This window comes from Heterocephalus glaber, unplaced genomic scaffold (genome assembly GCF_053883595.1).
Source record: "Heterocephalus glaber isolate CG9 unplaced genomic scaffold, H.glaber_assembly_v1.0 deba00000122, whole genome shotgun sequence".
Taxonomy (NCBI): domain Eukaryota; kingdom Metazoa; phylum Chordata; class Mammalia; order Rodentia; family Bathyergidae; genus Heterocephalus; species Heterocephalus glaber.
Window position 1 is genome coordinate 54,842,105 of NW_028258138.1, and position 25,957 is coordinate 54,868,061.

The window sequence follows — 25,957 nt, forward strand, 5'->3', positions numbered from 1 at the left end:
TAGCTAATAGCTTCATACTGAAATTAAGGTATCACTTTAGCTAGCTTTTGATTATGCTAGGTGGGAGAGGAAAGGGAAAAGGGAGTAAATGAGCATCATGGAAAATATACAACTTCATTTTAACTATGAATTAGGGGTCTGCCCGTGAAAGCTCTCTACAATTAGCAAATGGAGTAATTAGAATTTAATTTGTTCTTGTTTCTCCCGTCTTAGTGAAGATGTAAATGAAAAAGGCCAGTGTCCTAGAGGATGATGGGAGCTGGCATTCAAAAGGCAGACAATGGAGGGGGCAAGGCTTCACCCCATTTATTGGATGTGTAGTTTCATAAATTCCTGTTACATTATCCCATGCTCATTTCATTTTTATTTAATCTTTTAGAACTTATCTAAGTGTTCTTTAAAGTCAAAACATGATATTTAACATAAAGTGTTACTTCTAATGCAACAACTAAACCTAGGATAGTAACAACAGCACTTTTACTATTTGCCCAAAAAGGACATTTGCTTATATTTAAGATGGTCTATATAAAGATAATAAATCAGCCTCTACACAGCTAAATCTCCACATCCTCTGCTTCTATAATTAAAACAAAGCAACAAAGTACACATTATGAATGAAGGTTGAAAAGATTGTTAGCATTTACAATTTTCACTAAAAATATCAGTTTTTAAAAAACCAAAATCATCTCCCATTCCTCTTCATCTTTTCTTCTTTACTTATTATACGTGACCCACTGTCTAAAACTAATACTCTTCAAAAGAGAAACAATACATATTTTAAACAGGAAAATCGTATTTTTTCATCAGCTAAAGACAGTGTTGCCAAGATAACATCGAAAACGTGGGTGTTTGCACCATCATGGGCACCTCTTAACCCCTTTTGACCAAGCCACTACCAACCCCAACTCCAGCAGATATCCATCCTTTTAACTCTATCATCGGTTTCAGCAGTATAACACTAGCAACCAAGTTACTGCGTGCTTACCAAGGATGCACGAGAAACTATGCTAAGAGGAGAGAGGAAAAGAGAAGTGATTTGTAAAGACAATTTTGAATGAAAACATCAGCTGTTACAACTTATTCCGATATCCCATGTCTGACAGTTATTTTGGTCTTATTCACAATAAAGAGATATGGTAAGTTAAGCGAGTAGAGGCTCATCATTCTTGTGGATACCAGATATCAACAGTCCTCCGTTATATAAAGTAAGGAAAATAAATGGGGTTACTGGTAGGTGAAGATGAAGTAAGTTGCTCACATTCACAAAACCAGTAAATTTCAGAGTGAGAAATGAAGCCCGGGTCTAATCCCGGAGGCTGGTAACAAACCCCAGCCCAGAAACACAAGAACCAGAGCTATAGGATCAATCCCAAGTGGGCTCAGTGTTGTGTCAGCTGTCACCTAAAGCCATCTCATGTTTCCTGACAACAAAATGAGAAGGGGAATGTGGCTTTTTCTACTTTATGTAAATTGTGATATTCTCCATGGTCTATTAAAGTAGAACTGCTTTTCCCCCATAAAGTTAGTAAAGGCAGACACATAGTCTATTTTACAGCATTAAATGCATTAACTGTATATAAATCCTTCTTTATAACTTAATTGAGAAATGAAGCAACTAAGTTAAAATAGGTATCTTAGAAGAAGTCTAATTTAGTTGAAAAGCCAATTCTAGTTGTAATACCAAATTAACTTTCAGGATAGAAGCATTACAATATTAATACATACTATACATCAGATTAGACATTAAGAAGTCTTAATGGGGATAATATAGAATATGACTTTAGTTAATAAAATAAAATCCATACATATAAGAAATTGTCATCCCAATTTTTGAAACGATAATATTCCTGTAAAAAATTATCAGCCAGTATTCTAGAGCTTACAAGGGCAGCTATATATTAACAATAATTTATTATTACATATTTGCTAACAGAACCCTGAATCAGAGGCCTTTAATGCCCTATGATAGTCATAATATTTTATTTTTATATTTTATTTTATTTTTTTTGGTACTGGGGATCGAACTTGGGTCCTAGCGCTTACAAGGCAGGTGGCAGAAACACTGAGCTAAATCCCCTGCTCCAATCATAATATTTTAAGTATTTCTGAAGTTCACTCAGAAAATGCAAGGTGTGATTTGAAAAAGAATTGGGTGAATTCTGCTGAGTGCCATCCAATGGAAAGGCAGTGATCTTTGATATGAGAAGCAGCACTTCTAACAGGGTGAGACAGGTTTCAACTTGTTCGGTACAGCAAATCGTCTGTGTGCTTTAAAACGTGCAGTAAATCATGGATCACAAACCCAGTAAATCATGGATCACAAATCCATTTCTTTGGAGTTGTGTGATCCTGCCAGATCTAGATTCTAGATCTAGATTTCTGCCTGATCAGATTCTAGCTTTTTAAGAAATATCATCATGGGAGATGAAACTTGGGTCTATGGTATGATCCTGAGAGTTCAGAATTCTCTATGGAAATCACCCAGTTCTCCTTGTGCAAATAAAATGCATAAATCAAGATCCAACATCAACATGATAACTGTGTTTTTTTACCTCAATGGAACTGTGAGAGTTGAGTCTGTACCCAGTAACACTATGGTGAACTCTGAATATTATAAGGGCCTATTATCTCAAAGAGACATGTGTAGAAAACTTCCTGAGAAATGGGCAGTTTCATCTTCCATTATAAAAATGCTGTGTCACACATCACTTCTGGCAGGGCAATTTCTAGCAAATAAAAACTTTATGGTGTATCCTCATCCACCTTATTCACTAGATCTGGCACTGTGACTTCTGGCCCTTCCCCCAGTAAATGTTTTGAATAGATTCAGGACATCAAGGCAACCAAGACGGTTCAACTAAAGACACGAAAAAGGACTTCATAAAGTGGCAACATGAAGGGGTGTCTGTTCAAAGCAAGGGGGAGTATTTTGAGGGGAATTAATGGCAATGTGTCTTTTATTGTAATAATATGTTTTAAATGTAAACACTGTGTTTTGATCACATCCCATATCCTGTACATGCTGCTAAAGTGTAATCAGTCTGTTCATGTTAGAGCTTGTTTCTAAGCTCTATTCCAGTGTGATCATGTAGCAATGAACAGAGGCTGAAGGAGAAAAGGCTTTTAAAAAAGCAAATCCTTCCAGTCAGGAGTCTAGGTTCTGGAAAAATTCTTTTGCGGACAGGCTCTCCATTTTTAGAGAACATTATCAAATTGCTTTTTTACTTTCTTCTCTTACATTTACAATCATATTTGGGTGACCATCAGGAAACTTTTAGAGATTCTCATATTTGTAGTAGATGAGAATGATGGTACCAAGGTGGATCACTGGCAGTCAGAGCAAACCTACCCTTCTTTCCTTGTTTGGAATGCTGCATTGGAGGGTTCCACTCGTCCTATCTGGCTGCCCTCGAATATCACTGATATATTGTTATATTGATATTTTCATTATCACAACTGGGCGCGCGCGCACAAACACACACACACACACACACACACAGAGTACTTTGATCCCTGCATGTTATGAGAGTAACTGACCAACTCCAGATAATACCTCCTAAAATAACCATTTAAGAGCAATATAGATGGGATCACTTTAATATTACAATTTTCAAAACAGGAAAAACCTCCTGAAGTAGCGCGGGAAGCTAATGGTCTGACTGCACAGACAAAAACATGAAAGCAAACATCGGAAATTATTACAGTACAACACATATTTGCCTAGGGGCCTATAAGGACCTTTAAATTCCAACTTTTACACATAAATAATAGTGAAGCTTCAAGTCTGAACTTAAGCTTGAGAATCTCAGTTTCAAGAGGAAACTTAGTAAGAGTGAAGACAAGTTTTGTAACTTTTTTGTTGTTGCTGTTTTTGATTTTTTGAGATAGGGTCTGGCTAGGTTGTTCAGACTGGCCTTGAACTCACTATGTAACCCAGGTTGACCTCAAACTGGGGTGATCCTCCTCCCTCAGCCTCCTGAGTGTCAAGATCACAGGTGTGTGACACCATGCCTGGCCAAGTTTTGTAATTTTTAAGTATGTGAGTTCATTTAAGATCCCTGCCTAAAGTATAACTGTCTTAGGCAACTAATTACAAAACTGATTACACACACACACACACACACACACACAAACACAGATAAATACAACTTTTTCCAATTTTGATAGAACAGGGAGAATTTAAAAAATAGCATGCTGATTCTACCATCAAATTATTCAGTTATTAATGGAACAACTCTTTGGCAGATGAAATAAAGAAAGTGAGATAAATCTCTGGCAAACTGTCTAGCATCTACATATTAAAATTAAATCATTACTTAGAAGCTTCTTACTAACTTCTTTTAAGTTCAAGTTTTAATGAGCTTCTAATTATTTATAACTTAAGAGATAATTAAAGACCAGAGGAAGTGCCATACTGGACTGTAGGGGGGGGGCACTGCCCAGCCTTTTAAGCTACCTCCTATCAGAAGAGTTGATAAGCAGGCTCCAGCTGCTCCGTGAATTTCTTACCTTGGCTCCTTCTGAAGGCAAATCATGGCGTCTGTGTTTCCTCAGAAACACTGGGTCAGAGCCCATTCTACCGTGCCTCCCATTTACATTTGAGCTGGCTGTGATTCCGGGCTTCGGGGAGCCATCCCCTAGGATGCGACATCCAATAGACGGATTGGTCCCAAACATATCCCTGGGGCACCAAGCTTCAAGAGGCATAGGCTGGTCCCTGGAAGGCACACTCTCCATGTGCTGCAAGTGTCGGCTCAGTCTGTTTTCAGGCGGGATTGGGGGAGGTCGCTCAGGAGGTGGGGGTGGCTCTCTTAAGGGAGGTGGTGGTGCTGGGAGTGGCTTATCTTGTTTTCTCACCATGCAAGGAGAAGACTGAAGAAGAGAAAATACAAAACAAAACCAACTAAAAGTTGCACTGTGCACTGAGGATTCCACACCAATATATTAATGTACTTTCTAAGCCATAATGGAGCATTATTAGATTTCTATGTCATCTTTGAATAAGCTTCTTTTTATAACTAATGAAAAGTTTAAGACATTAATGAAAAATTTACATAAATATATTTCATTAGTATTTTTGTAGGAGTGAACGTGTAAATGCAAATGCCGTTATATAAATTATACAGAAAAAAACAGAAAACCAAAATTAAATAACTGACTTTAAAATATACCAATAATTAATTTTTTGCACATTTCCTTGATTTAGTAGAGACTGAAGAAATACATGAAAGTTGTTGCCACTGCTTTACTTTTTAAAATAGAAACTAGATTTGTAATAATTCTGGAAGATTTTTAAAATTTTCATATTCTTTATTACAGTACAGTAGACAGGTAAGGAGAAATTTTTTTTTTTTTTTTTTTTGGTACCGGGGATTGAACTTGGGTCCTTGCGCTTGCGCAGCAGGCAGCGAAGGAGAAATTTTATTCTGATTCTTTATTAGTCATTACAAGAATAGAGAAAAATAACAATACAGCAGCATTATTTACAGAACTACATGAATTTTATGAATTCTTTAAAAAGTCAATTTACTTTTTACATGGAAATATGAAAATATGGATTTCTAAAGTGAATCTGTGTACCTTTCATAGCTCATGTGTATGTGTGTGGCACTGGGGAGTGAACCGGGGCCTTCATACTAAGTTACATCCCCAGCCCTTTTTACTGTTTTAAGACAGTCTTCCTAAGTCACTAAGTGGCGCAAGCTAGGCCCAAATTTACAATCCTACTGCTTAGCCTCCTAGATTACAAGCATACACCACCATGCTGCTGAGCTAGCTTTATTTTTATTTATATGGTTCAGCTGATGAATGATTTGTGCTTTTAGTACTAGGAAAAATCAGAGAAAAAGGAATCTATTGTACGTTTATATAATTCTAAGTCCCATCCTAGTAAGTACTCATATGGGCTTAAAATCAATTTAACTGTAAGGTAGGAATACCAAATACTACTAAAAATATTGTACTTCCTACTAATTTTAGACTATAAAGCATATTACCAAATGGAATTTGCTCTTAATATTTAATAAAGCAAAATATTAAATATGCCCTTATTATCAAATTTAGAAAAAGGGATACACATAAAACTAAAATAGACTGTGGGCTTAAATTTAGAGTTAGAATTATGTCTTTAATTTTTTTTACGTCTTTAATATTAAACAGGAATATAATTACTTTGCAAATATTGTAATTCCTTGTAATTAATTCCTCTAGGTATAAAAAGTGCATATAATTCTCCCTTGTGAGTCACCTTGAAACATGGGTGATAATTTATCATACCTTAAGCCCTTATGCAAATATACTCCCATTACATTTTTCTTGTCGTGACATTATGAAAATGAGTGTAAAATATCATTTGATAACAGCATGCAAATTATTTTAATGCATATAATGACCTTTTAAATACATTTTACACAATGACTACATGTATACTGCTATTTATTTTAACAAATCAGGAAACTACAGATGTGCTCTTTCTGAAGAATTATGCAACTTTTATAAAAATGAAGAACATGATAGCTGGATCACTATAAAAAATGATAAACCCATCAAAGTTGATCATAAACAACTAAAATACACAAGGAATTGAGTAATGTAACTTAAAAGAACCTGGGCAACTAATAACTGTCACATATGGTGTTTCTAATAAAATTAATTTACCTTTGGTGAACTGGTTGGGCTGCCACAGGGAGAGCGAACTATGCCTTTCTGAATCAGATCCAGGCGAGGAGGCACGGGTGGCAGGCTGAGGTGTGGGATCTGGAGCGGGTCTTGCTGGGGCTTTCTTCTCTGGGCAAGGGGAGAGGATCCTGGTGATGTGACTGGTGAGTTCTGCCGGTCAGCGCACTAGAATAAAAAATAAGAAAGATGTTGCTGTCATTTAATGTGTACAGTGTATGTCTTTCAGTTCTTAAGAAGGTGCCCAGTATGGGTAAGGGTCTGCTATTGTACATTTATGAAAATAAATTGTAATATATGCAGGGAGCTCACGTTATCCTTCAAGGATGGGATTATGAAAAGATCGAGAGGTTTCTACTACACATTGCTGAAAGGGACTAGGGAAGAAAAATAGCAAAGTGTAATGCACACAGTCAAATGCAGACATTTTGCAAGAAGTTGGTCTATATTTTATGAGGAGACTAGGAATATTCAATGCTTTTGCTCTTATCTAGATCACACTGAGCATTCTAAGATTTAGAAATTGCTTTGATCTGTATGAAATATGTATCTAGTGCATACTGTTTTCTTATAAACCAATTAAATCAGCATTTTAAAAATAACTATATTTAAAATAAATAAGTTTAAGATTTTTCTTAAATCTTCATATGGAAAATAAATCTTCAAGTTCAATCTTTTTCCTTGAAAACAAGTCTAAGAAAGGATGTAATTCTGCTAAAAACTGACATGTTCCTATGCTACTGTAAGTTTTCCACCTTGACTGGTAGATAAAATAGCATCAAAAAGCTAGTAAAAAGAACTTGGATTTACGTATATGCAACACCTCTCAATTTGGAAGTTTTGGTTTGTGTATGTGTTATAACATACATAACCTGATTGCTATTTGGTATAAAAGCCTTACTAGGACAAATGACATTGTTCCGAAATACCAGCCAGTTTCCATTTCAAGGGTAAGTTATTAGCTCTTTGAAGACTAGGCTTGGTTTTTATAACTTACTACATTAATCTATCAGACTTTGATTGCTTGCGCTCAAGTCATTGCCTCCTAACATTACTCATCTTTATAAAAAGTAGTTGACATTTTAACATGACAATTACATTATAACATGACAATTGAATTTGAATTCCAGCAATATTGTCAAATATTCAGCCATTCTGTCTTTATCTGAGATGCAGTAGTAACTTCTGTTCACATCTATATTATGTTAATACTTTTTCTTAATTAACTAAAATCTGTAATTTATAAAGATTTTCTTCCTTTTTTTAACCTAATGTTTATTTTGTGCTCCAGGACTGCATCTATGGTAATAAATTCGTTTTAGTCATCATTTCCCCTTAGTTTCCTCTTAGCTCTCACAATTTCTTATACACTCGTTATTTCTTATAACCTTGTCAGCTTTTGGAGTATGGGGGACATATTCTATAAAATGTCTCCTTATGGGCATTTGTGTGATATTTCTCTATGTTTAGGCTGGGACAGTAAATTTTTTGGAAGAGGAACACAAGAGTGAACTGCTCTTTATACCACATTATATCAAGCGTCCACTTTATGAACATGATTTATCACTGCTGATGTTTACACTGATCCATCTGCCTGGGGTGTTATTGTTTATTAGGTTTCTTTACTGTCAAGTTTCTTTTTCTCTTCCTTTGCATGGTATAATCTTTGTAAAGAAATCACTGTACAACCCATATTTAAGAAGCAAGGAGTTACACTCCCCCTTGTAAAGGCTTTTAAGAATGTTCGTACTACGAGGTATATATATTTTTAAAAAGCATTATAGTCAAAGGGGTACCTGTACTGCCATATTTCTTGCAGCACTATTCACAATAGCTAGGACATGAAACAAAGTGTCTATCAACAAATGAATGGTAAAGAAAATAGTATAATACAAAATGGCATATTATTCAGCCATAATATATAAGGCAATCCTTTCATTTGTATGAACATGGATAGGACATTATTTAAACAAAATAATGGACACAAAAGAGAAATATCCTGTATATTCCTAATCCCATTAAGAAGTTTAAAGAAGTTGATCTCACATAAAGTATGACATAGAATAGTGGTCTTTAGAGGCTAGGAAGGGTACGGGACAGAAAGAGTTGGGTAATAGGTACCAAGATACAGTTAATAAAAGGAATTAGTTCTAGGGTTCTGAAGCACAGTAGGGTACAAAGTCTACAATAATTATATATTCCAGAATAACTAGAAGAGACTAATTCCAGGTTTGCCAACAAATATAAATTACAAATGTCTGAGGATATGGAAATGCTAATTACCTTGATTTGATAATTGCATATTAAATAAATGTACTGAATTATCATCCTATACTCCACAAGTATATACAAATATTACCAATTAATTTTAAAAGCAAAAGAGAAATGAACAGATTTCAGTGGCCAAATAGAAGCTTCTACCTCAAACATGCCTGACAAATGCCTCAATGGCATGTCATTACTAAAAAACTGTCTTTCTCACAATTGGTGCCAAATTACTTGAAGTAGTTAAATAAAATCAGACAAAATTTTACACTACATTTTTAAGAATCATCTCTTAGTAATTTCATGATTCTCCTTCATCTAGCTCTTAGCTTGCTATGATAAGTTTAAAATACTTTTTCTATTATTACCAAACTGAAAAAGTTGAATCTCAAATCCTAAACTGTTTTAATGCAAGCCAATCATTAACAAATTAGAATTTTATCCAAAATGTTGCAGGGCTTCATACAGTCATAAATTTGAACCTTCTGGAGCTACATCAGTCCTCAAATTGTCAGAGACAGAAGAGAAAGGCTTTGTGATGTGAAGTCACAGAGTGCAGCACTACAGACTAGGGAGTGTCACAGGTTATCTGACCCTCCACCATTCCCAATAAAATACACTATGTACCCTGAGAACTAGCAGAACAGTTACTTATTAAAAATGTTCTGTTGATCTGGGTACTCTCCTTTATAAAGAAAATCAAAAACTCTTCTTGAGTAAAAAGCCCCAAAACTATTTTTATGTTAACAAAGAATGCACAGGACTTTTTTGTTACTTGTAGAGATACTCTCAAACTGCAAAGAATGCTTAACAGGACCTAAACTCTTCCAAGAAGTTTTCCTCTGCAAGTATTTTTCCACTTTCCTCATTATCTGAAACAGGACACTGAATTCTGACAGAGCCAACAGCTGGCACTGCCATTAAAGCTTGACATTTGCCCCACATTGGGTCAATTACTCATATTTAAGCAGTTACCATATTTAATATTATACTGAAAGAGTATAATAAAAATGCTAGAACAGATATGATAATGAATGAGTGTGGTAATGTAACAACCTTGAACTTTTAGACACTCAAGACCAGAAGATGCTCTGAAATTTTGTGAACGTAACTGGAAATTCCTTAGCACAATTCATATTGTCTTAAATGATTGTACCTCCTGAAAAAGTCATTTTCAACAATTACAGTATCTCTAAGTTGGCTTAGTTAGAATTTTATGAAAGGAATACTTACACAACGGACAAAAATTATCTTTATTGATAAATGGAATAAATTCAGCATAACATTAATTTTCCTGAGTTCTAAGTTATAATAAAATTCTCATTCAAGAGTGTATATTTACCACTGTCCTGATGGAAAAGCATTATTTGCTGAGCCTTTTGCTATTCTTAAAAGCAACTCTATAGTTAAGAGTATAAAACCTGTGCAATAACTTTTATTACTGACAAAATTCAAACACCAAGAAAATTTATAAACATTAGCAGACAATTTACACATATAGGGTTATTTTTAATAGACTTGAATAACCACAAATTACATCTTTCTGTCCTTCTTATTTGAAAATTTTAAAGAGAAAAGAAACCTAGTACAATGTCAAGCCAGCCCATATAATTAAGTTCTTATGATACAGGGCATACGATATATAGATCTCCAAATAATATAAGGGAAATATCATAGCTCCCAACCTGCCAGACGTCCAAAACACTGAGTTCATGTTCTTGAAAGTCAAAGAAGGAATTCTAGGAACAACAGAGGTTAAGAATAGGAAGAATTTATTGAGAGAAAGACACCTTCTAAGAGACAGAGGGGGTCCAGAAAGGGGGATGCCTGCCCATCCTGCTTCTCAAGGGTATTTTATTGAGCAAAGCCAGGTCAGGTGGGTTCAAGGCGGGATAAAACCATAGTCAACTAGTAAGATTACAAATCACTTGAGTAGTATTGAGCCAATGGGAAATCACAAGTAGGTATGAGGCAGGATAAAACTATGGTCAACCAATAAGATTATAACAAGTATAGTCACTTAGGTAATATTGATTAAATGGGGATCAAATGGGGAAGCAAATCATACAGCAAGCATACATGGAAGGAACAAGGATTCTCCAGGAAGGAAAGGGCTAGGGAGGTTTTGGGCTCCATATGAGGTGATTGATGCCTATTGAGAATATCAACCACTGCTGTTCATCCCTGGGGAAGTGTGTGAGTATAGTTGGTCCTCTTTTTCTTGAAGCCTGGCCTTCAGTGAATGAGCCTCTGGCCACAACTGTCTTCTGTGCTGAGGGCCCAGCCCTGTCTAACTGCCTGGAATATTTATAACTAACTTAGCTGTCTACAATACTAGAATATTAAAAATTCATCACATCAAGATTTACCAGGTCTCTTTAAAGAAAAGAATAAGTTTGACCTTTTTTATTCCTAAAAAAGGAACAAAGATAGCAACTATTTCTTCTTTACTCGGATCTTTATTAGCATTTTAAGGGAATTTGATTCTAGAGTAACAGAATTTTTCTGATGCAGGCTGTCTTCAGGTAAGAGGGATGCTAACAAAACTTACCTTGATATCGGCCCTAAAGTGGCTCCACAATCAGCTACTTCCTCAATCCTCTCAGCCTCCTCCTTTCACAGTTCTTAGCGCCACCCTGAAGTCATTCAGGCCAACATGATAATGGTATTTGTTGGAGAAAAATAAGCACCACCAATGAATATGGAAATAATCTTTGGCTCAATTTTAAATTCTAAGACTGAAATAGGCTAATTTGGCCATTACTGATTTGTTCAGTATTCCTTTCAAGCACTATCATCTCCATTCTGTATAAAAATGCAGACTTAATGCATGAGTATGTAACAGATAGAGCAGAAGAGTAGAAAAGCATTTGTTTCAATTTTAACAACTCATGGGTAGAATTTTCTGATATGCATCAAACACTCATGATTGGAATGTTAATTTTATGTGGTGCTAACTAGCAAACTAACTTCCAATCTCAACTGATTATAAAGAACAGTTTTTTAAGAAAACAAAAATGAATATACATACATAGTCTACATACAGTTTTTCTACATATATTTGCTAAAGCCTTAAAATACTATGTAGTCTTGTTAAAATCACCACCTACTGGCACTGTTACTGGCAGATTACAGAATAAGGATAATGTATTTCATGGAGCTAGTAAATAAAATTGAATGATGCATTATAAAAGAGATGAGATATTTAATTTTATGGATGAAGTAGTTAGAAATATTATTTTGATGAGGAAAGGACAAAAATAATACAACTCCAAAGTTCCAGTCACACAGCTTGTTTCTTCACTACAAAAGAGTAATTCCAGCAGAGATACCTTTAAACAAAAAGTGTGTCTTAGTTACTTTCTCATTGTTGAGACAAAATATCAGACATCCACAAGTTAAAGGAGAAAAGGTTTGTTTTAGCCTACAGTTTGTGGAGGTTTCATTCGGTCCATAGTCGCCTGGCTCAAAGGCAGGGCGTCTTGGCAGAGGATAAACAGTTCATGACAGGGCAACAGGAAGCAGTAAGATTCCAATCCTTTGTCCCTTTTTTTCCCATGCAGGCTATAAACCTATCAGTTGGTGCCACCTATACCCATGGTGGGTCTTCTCTCTTCAGTAAATCCATCACCCACACTCAGAACTATGTTAAACAAACCTGGACGGTCCAGTGGCGCACATCCATGATCCAGTCACTCCCAAAAGCCCTACCTAATAATGTCCCAAACTTATTATTTTATTTTGTCCCCAAAAGTTCCTTTCACTCTCATACTTAACAAAGCAGCAATAACACAATCAAATAAATTAATTTAAAGTCTTACAATGCATTTAAAGCCAAATAGAAATGTCACTGCAATTACCCTGGAAGAAAGAAAAAAAAATATCTCCGATTACTTGAAGTTGCTAATACTGACCATCAGAAAAAAATAAATGTAGAATTGACTTTACCTCAAATTGCTTAATGTAGATGTTGTGTTAGATACGGATATATTAAGTTATAATGGGAAAAGTAGTTTAAGAACTATCTGGGCTCATAAGTTTAAGGGGATGCATGTTGTCAAAGCACCATAATAAATGAGTTTTACTGCTTTTGATACCCATCTCTTTGTGTCTTTTTGATTTTCTGTTCATTTCACTTTTCTCTATTATAAGAAATGTCACTTTCACTAAATTTTGAAGTTATAAAAAATATAATGATGTTTATAAAAAAACTACATATAGCATTTGATGATTGTTACTAATCCCAAATACAAATTTGAAACCTATTCTGTATTGGTTAGCATTATATGAAAAGAATGTCATTAAGCCTTTTTTATGAACATAATTTTAATGGACCATCACTTACACAATCATTCTCTTAGCATCCGTTCTCAATTTTTCACTATCATACAGCAATTTCACAAAGACTTTAAGCACATATATTTTAATTTTAAGCAAGTAATCATAGATGTTTTGAACACAAGACAAGAAATACATTAAAGCATGTAAACAGAATTAAAATTAATTATATAGAATTTATTACACAATACTCAAAAATCATTTAAGTTGGGAAAGATGAAACTATCCTTTCAAACTACAGGATACTGATTAGCATAAATAATTCTGTCCTCGTTTTGATTTGAAGAAATCTTTACTTTTTAAAATCCTAGTATTGCACAGTTGCTTTAAGAACTTTGGAATAGATTATCTTTTGTCTTAACTCCTTTCAAAATCCAAAAGTTGGGCCTGCTTTGGTTTCTGTCTGTAGAATCATATGTCTATTTGTAGAATAACAGACTCATCACACCAGTACATGTCAAGCAATTTCTCTTCAATTCTTTAGTACTGGTAGCTGATGAGCACATCTTTTTTTTTTTTTTTCCTGTAACAGGGATCAAACTCAGGACCTTGCCCTTGCAAGGCGGGCACAGTGTCACTAAGCTAAACCCCAGCCCCTGATGAATACATCTTTTTCAAACTTGGGGCTCTCCAGAAATGTAAAGACCACATTGAATTGTTTTATGGGTATATACTCAGCATTTTTTTTTAGCTCTTTGCTTCAGGAAATAAATAAATGCTATTTCTCTGACAAAATTCATAAAATCTCTTGGCACTTAAAATGAAATCTGAATAATTACCATAAGGAATAGAGGGGTTCACATGTGCAATTTTAACATAAAATCCTGACAGAAAAGCCTACAAAGTAAAGCAGGCAAAAGCCCATCATAGCACACTCAGCAATTACTAATGATAATGGGGACTCAATGTATTTCACTCACTCTTCATTTTATCCACAACTTAAAGAAGGATTTTTTAAAGCTTTAATAAGATCCATTATTATGGAAATGACAAAACATTTGCTAAGGAACTTCAAGCCTATTCAGGCTATTATAAAAACAGGATAGGAGAAAACCTTTCCTATCACTAGTAAGATGAAAGTTCTGATAATCCCAGAGATAATCAAAGTCAATTTTATACTTCTACCAAGATTTTTAATGACATATCTAAACAAGGTAAGATACACGTATTATAATAAGCATAATGAGAAGGACTCAGAATCAATGTTTTTCCCTAAATGGGTGACAATTAATGAAGGGCATTAATAAAATTTTATCACGTTCTAAGTATACTTTCCTTGCTGTTAACTATTGTCTTGGTTCTTACTTTTTTTCATATTAATTTGTGAATTTACCAAAGAGTATTTGAAAGCACCATCTACAAACATATCATATAATGTAGTTTATGGCATAAGGAAAAATGTTTTGTTTTCCTTTTTGAAGTACCTCTACCATTTGGTCCCTTTTAGATATTAAAAAAAAGGTTGTATGACATATGTGGTGTAAAAGCAATATGATCATTTCCTGCTTTTCCATGGTCATGCTTCCAGAAGTCTTAACAGGAATTTTGGGAGAAACAACACGAAATAGGAAAGTTCTCTAAATAGGAGTGCAAACGACCAGCATGAAACCGTGCTGGGCAGGCTATAAAATATTATTGAATTGGCTTATAAATTGGCTATTGATTAAAACTGTGAGTCAATCCTAGGCCTATGTGACTTCCCAGATAAACCTTCAGCGGGCATATGGAAATAGAACTCCCTATGCCAATGGTCACACTTGAGATCTCAACGATCAATGACACTGTGACTTCTCTGATAGCAAGATGACAATGCAGCTGAGGATTTGTGACTGTTATGCAGCTGCTCTTCCAGATCAAAAGTTAGTTAAAGATAATACAGGTGGCTCAACTAAGACCTGTCCTTGGAAAGAATGCATCCTTCCTCCCTTTTACAAGCCTGGCCCTCATTAGTGCCTTACTCCGGTGTTCCCTACATCTGCCTTTATGCCCCCTGCTATGTTTTCTAAACAATAAATACTGACAAGTCTGACCTTGTGGTCTTAACTAAGAAGAGCTGTGACCATCCTGGTCCCCCACTTAAGGAATACTTTGTTCTTTCTCTATTATTCTTTTATCCTCCATTGAACCCTCAGTCAGGTGGTCGGCCAGCCCCAATATACAAGACTCTGTTGCATGTTTTTCTATAGGAAGAGAATAGGCATCTTTTGGAAGGTTTTTTCTTTCTTTGTTTGTACTGGGGATCAAACTCGGGGCCTTAAGCTTGTGAGGCAGGCGGAGGAACCACTGAGCTCAATCTCCGGCTAGAATAGGGGCATCTTGCTACCTAAGAATATGAGTATTTGATCTGTGTGTAATGTGAAGCTGGATTAATAACTAAGTTCTAGAAATTTGCAGACACTACAAATTCAAAGCAATAAAGAAGAGGGGGAACCAACTGGGGGAAGTGACTTCTCTTTAAGGTTTGACAGAGAAGGGATCAAGGAAAGAAGGTCTATCTTAAAGTAGTGTGAAGAGTCTCACACATGGTAACAACCTCGAGGGCACTGCTCTATTAAAATAATAAACACTGCTAACTACACAGAGTGATACTGCGATACTGCTTTTCCTTAAAGTTCCTCTAAGGGAAGAGACATGATCTTCTGGTCTGTGACCAGCCACCATACTCCTCAAATTTCTTTGAAGTTCCACAACTTACTTTAAGCATTTATATGAATTTTGCATTCTGATCCAAATATATGTGTGATTCTAAATTAAATGCGTAGTTCCATTTTCTTCACAAAATTCGTCCTTCAATCTTATAGCAAAATGTAAGCTTCCAGAAATATGTCAGGTTGACTAGTGGCTTTTTATGTCCTTTGCTTCACTCAGCTGCATAAGCAATTTTGAGAAGGCAGGGAACAGTGACACATAATTCAGAAACATTTCCATAAAGATGGCTGAGAAACAACAGCATTCTAGGAATTAAAGGAGTAAATTTCAGTCATTGAAATAATACTTTCATGTGAGACTCTTACTGCTCCCAGAACACCAGGTAAAGTTGGTTTGCGCAAAAGACAATTATTGTTTGGTTCTGGAGCTCTTCTCCTTATTTTAGAGAATAATCACTTTAATTTACCCATAGTACAGAAAGTAAGGACATTGTCAGCTTATCTAAAATTATTTAATGCTTAATATAGTATTTTAGCTGACATGTTGGCAACTTTGCATTCTCAAACATGAAACATGGTTTTATAGTAAATTATTTTATGTAGCCATGCAATGAAATTATAACTAGGCAGAAAATACATTTAAGGAAAACAACCAGCTTCTTGCTAAATCAATACAATTTTGATATTTATTCTTCCTAAATATAATGTAAAGCACATAGATACTAATTGCAAAACTACACCCTTAACTGAGACAATACAGCTCCAGGAAAGATATCTCTCACTAAGAATGGGAAACAGTGTCACCATTAATCATTCAGCAAATGTCTTTTTCAAGGGCTTACTGCATGTCAGGCGTTATGTGAGGCTCCAATAATGAAGGGAAGAATAAGGCGAAGCCCCAGCCTTCTGAAACCTGACACTTTGCAATAGCATCTGGACTCAAAGCTGAATGCAAGACCTGAGTTTCCTAATATGCTTCATGCTCAATTTTTGAGGGCTATGAAACAATGTCTTCACCATCACCTATAACACCATATAGCACTTGGATGAGGCATGCCTTCCTCCTTCATAAATATGGAAAATGCCACTATTTTTCATGATGAACTTTAAGGAAAGTCAGTAAAGAGAATGCAAGTAAATGTCAACAATGAACCTGCACCTTAAGATGGCCTCTTGTCATCCACAACTTCACATGAGGACAGCATAAAGGGAGAGGCCAGGACTACTGGCATGTGGCAGAATAATTCTTTTTGGGTAGGACTCATCCTATGGTGAGCATCTCTTGTCCCTTCTCTCTCAGTGCCAGCATTACTCTCCATCCTTCTGTCATTATTTAAACCCAAAAAAGTCTCAATAAGTTTGAAGAGGCGGAATTGGCCCCAGCTGAAAGCCATGTTACACATTCTGATCATCTATTTTAAATTTTGCATTCATTTTTGCAAGTCTTGTTCTTACTATTCCAATATGGACTCTAGTCTGGTGGGTAGGATGTAAATCAAAAATATAAAGAAGGTAACATCTTCCTAAAAATACTACAACAACTCTATAATCTGTATATATGAATTTTTTCCTTAGGATCAGAATTTTAATTCATAATATGATAATATGACATTTATCTTTGGGAATTTGTATCTTTACATGATATATCTTGTTGTTTTTTCCCCATTCCCCTGCCCTCCCTTCAATCCTCCTCCCCTCCCTATTTACAAAGACTTTTTTTCCATTTTTTCCTTTTCTCATATTTATTCCTTTTCCTTCTTTCCTTTCTCCTACCCTCTCACTTTCCCTTGCCCTTCTCCTTTGGACCTTTTCTTCTTATTTCACATTATCTGTTATACACTTTGATCCTCATTTACACTTTCAATTTCTCACACTAGAGAAATTATTCGGTATTTACATATGCATGTCCTATTTATTTCACTTATAGTATGGTGTCAATGTATATGCACTTAGCTATAAATGTCTCTAGTTTCTCGTTTTTTATGGCTGAGTAGTACTCCATTTTATTTTTATAAAAAAACCCCACATCTTCTTTATCCAGTCACCAGTTGATGGGCAGAATATTTCACTGACAAAATATTATTATTAGGAAAAGCAATGATGACATTAATGTTTTTAGTCACATATATTTTAATTAACAAAAGCCAACACTACAAGAATCTAAAACTAAGATAAAAAGAACTTCCTTGACCTCTGATCACATCTGTTTTTGTTCTACAGTACTACAGACACTCATTTATTAGGATTCTTAAATACTGTTTTAAGAGGCTATACTGTTTAAGACAACAGGAATAAATCTAGATTTATTCACTCAGTCCATCAATATGTGCCTTTATATATTTGATGACTAATATGTTCCATCAACATATGCTAGTAAACTATTAAAATTTCCCTCCCATCCTTAGCAAATGGAAGCAAATCTCTGTGTAGCAAAAGATTCCTTTTCTTAGCTCTAATCTAACTGAAGTTAGAGAGATCATGATATTTTTACCAATCGACACCTGAATTTCCTCTGAGGTCTCACATTAGATACAATTATCTTGGAAATAGGACAGCTCAAGAATTCAGTCCATGAGACAGACTCAGGAAAAATCTAAAACATCTTCTAATTAAAGCAAAAAATACAAATTCTACCGAGGAAGGCAACCAGCTCAGTGTTTTATACTTATAGGTTCTATTTGCTTCTATAAAAATAAGCATTCAGTACACTTAATTTATAAAAAAATATTAAAAATACATCCTGTATGATCAGTTTGCCACTATTTATAAACTTGAGCCATGGGATATCACCATGGTAAGAGAAATATACAATCGACTTGGTCCTCTGTGCTATGATGGAAGCATTACTAATTCAAAGAATGTAATAAGCTTAAGACAGGCAGAAAAAAAATTCACAATATAGTTATCAACTAGAAAATAATATAAAGATGAGTATCTGAGATTAAAAAATAGAAACATTCTGATGTATAATGACTAACAGTCACTCTTAGAGATGAGAAAATGTAATGTTTTAAAGAGAAATGAATGAGGTAATAATAGAATGATTATAAAACACAGAGGAAGAAAATTCAGATGGAAGATCTATTGTGTCAAAATGACCAAATGCTAGGTTTAAATAACTTCCCCCCTCAATCTTATATTGAGGGCTAGATCTCCCAGTACAGCAATGTTCAGTGATGGGGGTTAGGGAGGTGACCGGACCATGACAGCGCTAACCTCACCAACAGGTTAATCCATTGATGAGCTCACTGTTGAAGTGCTATTAGGAGTTGAGTTAAGAGAATTATTCTTAAAGCCTCAGCCCCTGCCTGTATATGAACACTGAAAGGAGAAAACCATTTAGTAAAGAAAACTGAAATGCTAACTTTTTCCTAGCTAGGAAATACTAGAATCTAGGTCACTTGAGCTGCTGCATGATTCTCAACTATTTTTCTGTCATTTTCTATTATCCTTGGATTCAATAAACATCCTTTAAATGCATACTGTGTCCTAGACCTAGGATTGCAAATGTTTACTTAAAGAGACAGGTAGCAGATGTTTTAGACTTTGCAGACCAAGATATAAAACCAAGGAGCTTACCTGTATTTAATCACTTAAATATGTATCATGCCACATGTAAAAGTGTCTTCAGTTAATTGAAAAAACAAAGCAATAAATCAGTGAAACTAATATTGATAGCATATACTACTTTCTCCTCTCAATAACTTGGGGAGGTGGGTATTATACTTTTCAGATATGGAAATGAGGCTCAGATTAGATATGTGATGTAGTTGTATTGACAATCACAGAGCCAGTATTCAAAGTCATGACTTCTCCATAACAGTAAACAAATCTCCAGTACTCCACATGTAGCTCACTCATATGCAGAGGACGAAATGATTTCTACTAACATAGATTATGAGACACATCCTAGAATACATACCATATAACACTATGGTATTAATTTTAGTTGATATGTGTGATAAAACAATAAATGTTTGTGATTTCAGTGACCCGTTCTGCCTTGGGTTCTTAAATCCTTGGTGTCAGCTGATCATCATAGCACTCGTTGGAGAAGTCACTGTCACTGTGAGGAACCTGAGGAAGGATGAGGTTAAGTAACTCCCTCAGACCTCTGTAGTGATCTTTAATAGAAATGGAACTTTATTCCAGGTCTTCCTAAAAGTAAAACTCTAGTTGTTTTGAGATTCAAGTTTCAATTCTCTGTTTTAGTTTATTTCCTTGTTTTTCCTTTAGGGTAGCTAAGAAGTAATGACTCCCTGTCTTCCATCTCTTGAGTCAAAGAGATGGCATAATTTGAAACTAAAAACTAAATATAATTGTTGGCATTAAAGAGTAAAATACAGTTTCTCTTTCAGTAAACTTATGAAATTTATGAAACACTAATGATGTGAAGAACAAAAATCACCCTAGCTCAAAGCAAAATTCCAGAGTAGCCTTCTTGTAATGTCAACATATTTTCCTATGCAGAAATATTCATGCAAAAGAGAATGTCTTTGGTCAGCATGGAACAGTGGAACAGAGAAAATGCTGGACACAGCCTGGAAGTAACCCTAAGAAATGCCTTGTTCCTTCTCTACACCAAATATTTTCCTACTACAAAGACAGATGCACACAGTGAACAAAATCTCATGCGATTAAATATCATCACTCCACCTGGATGACAAATAGTTTTCGTGTTACCTGCCAAAGTCTGATGAAATACAGTGGAAGTTCTGTAGGACTGTGTTGAATGGCTTTGTAGGCCAAGCCTGGATGAACTCTGCAGGAGTGAGTGTCACGACTGATGGGCCCTGCCTGCTTGAATCTGGAGAACAAGGGACACCCTAGTTGTGTAACACTTGCTTTCCCATCTCTGATTTTTAATGTACTCTGGAATTTATGTATATTTCTGTACACAGAGTAGCCTGATATTGAGGAACCCAGTTCTCTTAACCATTATAATTCTGATTTGTAAATTAGCATTCTAGTTTTCTGAATTGTCTTTTATGAATTTGGGTGTAAAAATTCCAATGGGCAGTAGCACCTTCTTGCAGTGAACCCTTGAAGTCAATTTTCTGAACTGACAATGTTGATGAGCAAACCCAGACTACGGCAAATTCATAATGATAAATTTTATGTGATCTCTTTTTTAGAAACAAAATAGCAGGATGGCCTTCTCTTATGAAAATCATGCCATCAGATACTTTTACACATAACAATATCAATCAAGTTTAGTTTTACCATTTCCAAATGCAGTAATTTCCTTTCTCAATTTTTTTCTTCAGAGAAGTGTTATTCCAGTCTTATATGTTTAATTCTTTACAAACACTCTTACCACCTGTCATTATAAGGTTTAAGTGTGAATACTGTAAACAGAGTAGCTCAGTTCTCTTTCAGTCAATGGTTTTGTAAGTTTGTCAGTGCTGATTACATTTTTCACCTTACTTGTGAATCTCTTTCCCAAGCCCAGATATGCTCAGTCGTATTCCATTTATGACAACATCTTCTCATGGTCTCTCACTATTCTAACCTATGTTTTCTAGCTTTACCTTTCGAACATTTGCCAAGCGATTCATCATCAAAGACTCCTCCCGGTCGTCATCATCATCCAGGTCCAGCATGGGCATGCCAAAGGGGTCAATGATGCTGCAGCACCTGGAGCCTTCATCTCGGGGATCAAAGGGGTCCACAATTATGGGCTCTGTTCCTTTGATCTCGCAACGACAGAAGGGGCAACCCTGGCCATCTGACTCCTAAACAAACACAGAAAATGCACTGATCAGTCTTTGTAAATAAGAAACAATCCAGGCTGGGATTTAGCTCAGTGGTTCTGGTGCCTGCCTCCCAAGCCCAAGGTCGATCCCCAGTACCAAAAACAGAAAAAAAAAAAAAAAGAAGTGAAATGATCCAAAGCCATATCAATATGGTACCTGTACAAAAAGTTGTAAAAAAAGAAAAAGAAAACAGGTTTGTGGGTAGGAAGTAGGGGGAGAAAAAAGGAGTTTACCCTTCAGCTATTTGACTGTTCATTTATAATTCTAATGTACCAAGGCTTTGGAGTCCTACAGAATACTAAAAATTGTATCACACCTTTCTTTATGAAAAGGAAACCAAGCTAACTAAACATTCTATAACAATGAAGGCAAGCAGCATGCGTGCCTTAGGTTCACCACCACTATTCTGTAAGGAGGACATTATGATAAAAAAAGTCAAAATGGATAAAACAATAATACCAATAAGAATACTCCAGTTCAAAGTTCATTTTGGAGAAGTTCCTGTGGATATACCTATGATAAATATTTGCTTTCATTTTCTAAGTCTTTTAAAATCTTGACTTATAATAAGGGGGAAAAAAAGTAAACTTACATTCAGAAACTGTCTTCTATCCTGAAAGCCTATCAATTTGATGAGGCATATCTGAAATATAACACTTCTTGAAATATTAATTTTTCTCTCCAATCTGGCTTTCAAACTAATTATTGGAAAAAGAGCAAGGCTGAACGCATCACAGAATGTGTTGTGATTTCAAAATATATGGCAAAGTCACAGTAACAAAAACAGCACGGTATAGGCATAAAAATAGACATGTAAACCAGTGAAAGAGAATAGAGGACATAGAAACAAACTCACACAACTACATCTGTCAGATTCTTCAGAAAAGGGCTAAAAGCATACTTTGGAGGAAAGACAATTTTCTATATGGAGATGATTCAAAGTAGACCCTAACACTTGCCCTGTACAACAAGTGAATTCAAAATGGATCAGAGACCTAGATAGAAGATCTTCAACTTTGAAATTGCTAAAAGGAAACACAGGGAAATCACTTGAAGGTATAGGCACAGCAAAGATTTTTTGATTAGAATTCCAACAGCACAGAAAATAATAGCACAGATCAAAAAGTGGGATAAATCAAATTTAAAGCTTCTGTACCACAATGGAAACAATCAACAATAAAGAGACAGCTTACAGATTGGGCGAAACTCTGTCAGCACTTCTTCAGACAAAGAATTATTATCTAAAATATATGAAGACTCAAAAAAACCTTCATGTTAAATACCAAATGTCAAACAAACAAACAACCCAATCAATAAATGTGCAAATGAGTTGAACAGACACTGTTCTTGAGACAGGGTCTCGCTATGTTGTTCAGGTTGGCCTTGAATGCACTATGAGCCCAAGCTGGCCTCAAACTTGAAGCAATTCTCCTGCCTCAGCTTCCCAAGTGCTGGGATTACAGGAGTGCGTCATCCCCCAAAGTGGAACAGACACTTCTTCAAGAAGTACAAATGGTCTATAAGTGTATATGAGAGGGGAGGAAGAGGATGAAAGGGAGAAGTAAAATTAAGATGTGTTATGAACATGTAGCAATTCTCCATGATGAATGTAATCATTATGTACTGGAAACATGTACAAAAAAATTAAAAATTTACAACAAAGTTCTAATCAGGGAAATGTAAGTTAAAACTACGCTGAGAATGCCACTTGCCCTGATCAGAATGGTTATTATCAAGAATACCAAAAAGTGATAAATGTTCTTAAGGATGTAGGGGAAAAGGAAACTTTCTATACTATTTGTGGAGATGCAAACTAGTATAGCCACAGTTAAAATTAGTAGGCTCCTCAAAAATGTAAAAATGGAACTATTAAATCATCCAACCATATCAACCCTTGATATATATACATGAAGGAATTAAAATGATCATACTATAGGGATACATGCACACCCATGTTTATTGTGGCACATCTGGCAATAATTAAGATACAGAACCATCCCGGGCACTTAGATGAATGAGTAAAGAAAATGTGGTATATGTACACAATGGAGTATTATTCAGCCATAACAAAGAACAAAATTATGTCATTTGCAGGAAAATAAATGGGACTGGAGATCATGTTAAGTGAAACAGGTCAGACTCAAAAAGACTAGTATCACATGTTTCCTGTAATATATGGAAACTAAGCAAACAAATTAAGAGTATGGAAGTAAACTGGATACTACTGTTAGATAAGAGGAGGGAAATAAAGGTGTAGGGTGTAGGAAGATAATGGGGGATGGTCATGATCAAAATATGTTATATGCATGTCATTTTCATGTATTAAGTAAGATACTTTTTTTTTTTTTTGGTACCAGGGATCGAACTTGGGTCCTTGTGCTTAGGAGGCAGGCGGGTGAACCACTGAGCTAAATCCCTAGCCCAATTAAGATACATTTTAAAAGATTTGTTCAAATATTCTAGGGCTGGAGATGGAGATATTGTTAATTATAACAGGATTTTCTAAAAGTTTCCTATTAATTTCTCTAAATTAACTATATTAACAAATCACAATTATCACAGAAGACTTTTCTCACCCTGCCATCCACAGATACACAGTACACAAAATTTACCATCCTATTTTTGTTTTTGTATTATACCCTGATTTTAAAATTCTGATTATTTAAAAAATTACTAAAGTCATTGTAAGGGAAAAATAAGATATGCATATCAGCATCACTCTGGTTTCTCTTCAGATTGTATAAATCTTTCCCTTTTTACTTTGGAGATTAGACAAGGAAGCAGAAAGAACCAATATCCTTGAAGAAATTGCCTAATACTCAACTATTAGAATGTCCCACCTGCTTAGTTTAATGGGAGACTGATGACCTATCTGTACAAAGCAATGCTCAGATCAGTGGTGGAGTAATTCTCTAGCTTTAGTCCAAGTAGAAAATTACCAAATATTGGGGCAAAGCCTATGGTAGGTAGTTTCTTTAAACTTCTCTTGGATTAACAAATTAAATATGTGCTTTGCCATGTAAATTGTCAAAAAAAGAAATACATTCTTGGGTTTGCTTAAAGAAAATAAACTACAACACACTCCTACTTATCTGCTTTTATGTAATTTGAAAAACACTTAGATGGTAAAATTTTTGAACTAAGGTGGTACAAAGAAATACAGACATCTATACATAGAATCCTTTGATGTCTCCCATCACATACGTCCAGGTCTGGCAGCTTCAAAGAACTGTAAAGGCTTTTGAGTCACTATTTCACAAATGATTAAACTAAGATTTCATTCTTCCACTTTGGATAACCTCTTCACATTGACATTTTTTAACACAGGAGTAAATACTGAAGGAAGTCTAAACCTTCCTCCCATCTTTCAATAACACTGAATGTGCAGCATATTCAATAAATGTTATTATCTAGGCAAATTCCCCTTATTAAAAAGTCAAAAGGGACCCATTCTGCATGACTGCGGTGGACTTATCTTACAGATCTATGTAAGACCCTTGTAAAAAGCTGGTTTGATTATACAGGAGGGAGCTGAAAAGAACTGCTGCTCTGTGTCCTTAAGGAAAAAGAAGGTAAAGCAGTACTCTGCGCCCTAAGAGGACATTTCCTTCATAAATATATTGAAAATTATTACAGAAATTTTCAGACACATACAAAAGTAAAGAGAAAAGTATAATGAATCTCTGTGTACCCACGCCCATCAACCTCCCCCTCTCCCTTGTACTTCTGGATTATTGTGAAGGCCATCCTACACATTACATAAAGTCATCAATAAATATTTTAATATATATAAATCGAAAGAGCAAATCTTTCAAAGAAGTAAATGCAGCATAATTATCATAATTTACAAAGCAAGCTAAATCATTAAAGTCATATCACTTTTGACTGCTGTGCCTAGAATATGCAACCTGCCCTGCCAGGCTACAAAGGATTCTCTTAGATTCCCAAGGTCAACATACATGTTGTTTTGGTGAAGGGTGGCTTATAGTTTATGTGATCTTTTTCCTCATAAGGATAACCGAAAAGATCTGTTTTGAAGGTGGAGTAGATGAAAGGTAAGGATAATTTCTTGACAATACAAGAAAAAGACTTTGCACAAGTTCACCTTAAAAGGAACTTAGGTTTTTCTCTAATCTTCCCACCCAAAAGTTTAACGTAACACAAATGCCTAATGGGTGTCAGAGTAGCTGTTATAACAAAGATATCACAGAAGGTATTTTCTGTTCAGCTTTATTTGTCAAAAATTCTTATTACAGATCAACAAAATAGATGCAA

The 25,957-nt window shown here is 35.2% G+C and overlaps 1 protein-coding gene across 10 annotated transcripts in view; it reads right to left on the reverse strand.

Annotated features, from left to right (window-relative positions):
* Cblb (Cbl proto-oncogene B) overlaps positions 1-25,957 on the reverse strand; it is a 212,441-nt gene that overhangs the window by 43,610 nt on the left and 142,874 nt on the right. For all 10 annotated transcript variants that reach the window (XM_021264279.2, XM_021264269.2, XM_004835783.3 and 7 more), the window contains exons 10-12: positions 21,458-21,661; positions 6,658-6,843; positions 4,510-4,872 (exon numbers count right to left, since the gene is read on the reverse strand). In XM_021264279.2, coding sequence (XP_021119938.2) covers positions 4,510-4,872; positions 6,658-6,843; positions 21,458-21,661 — 753 coding nt within the window. The remainder of the gene's footprint in view (positions 1-4,509; positions 4,873-6,657; positions 6,844-21,457; positions 21,662-25,957) is intronic.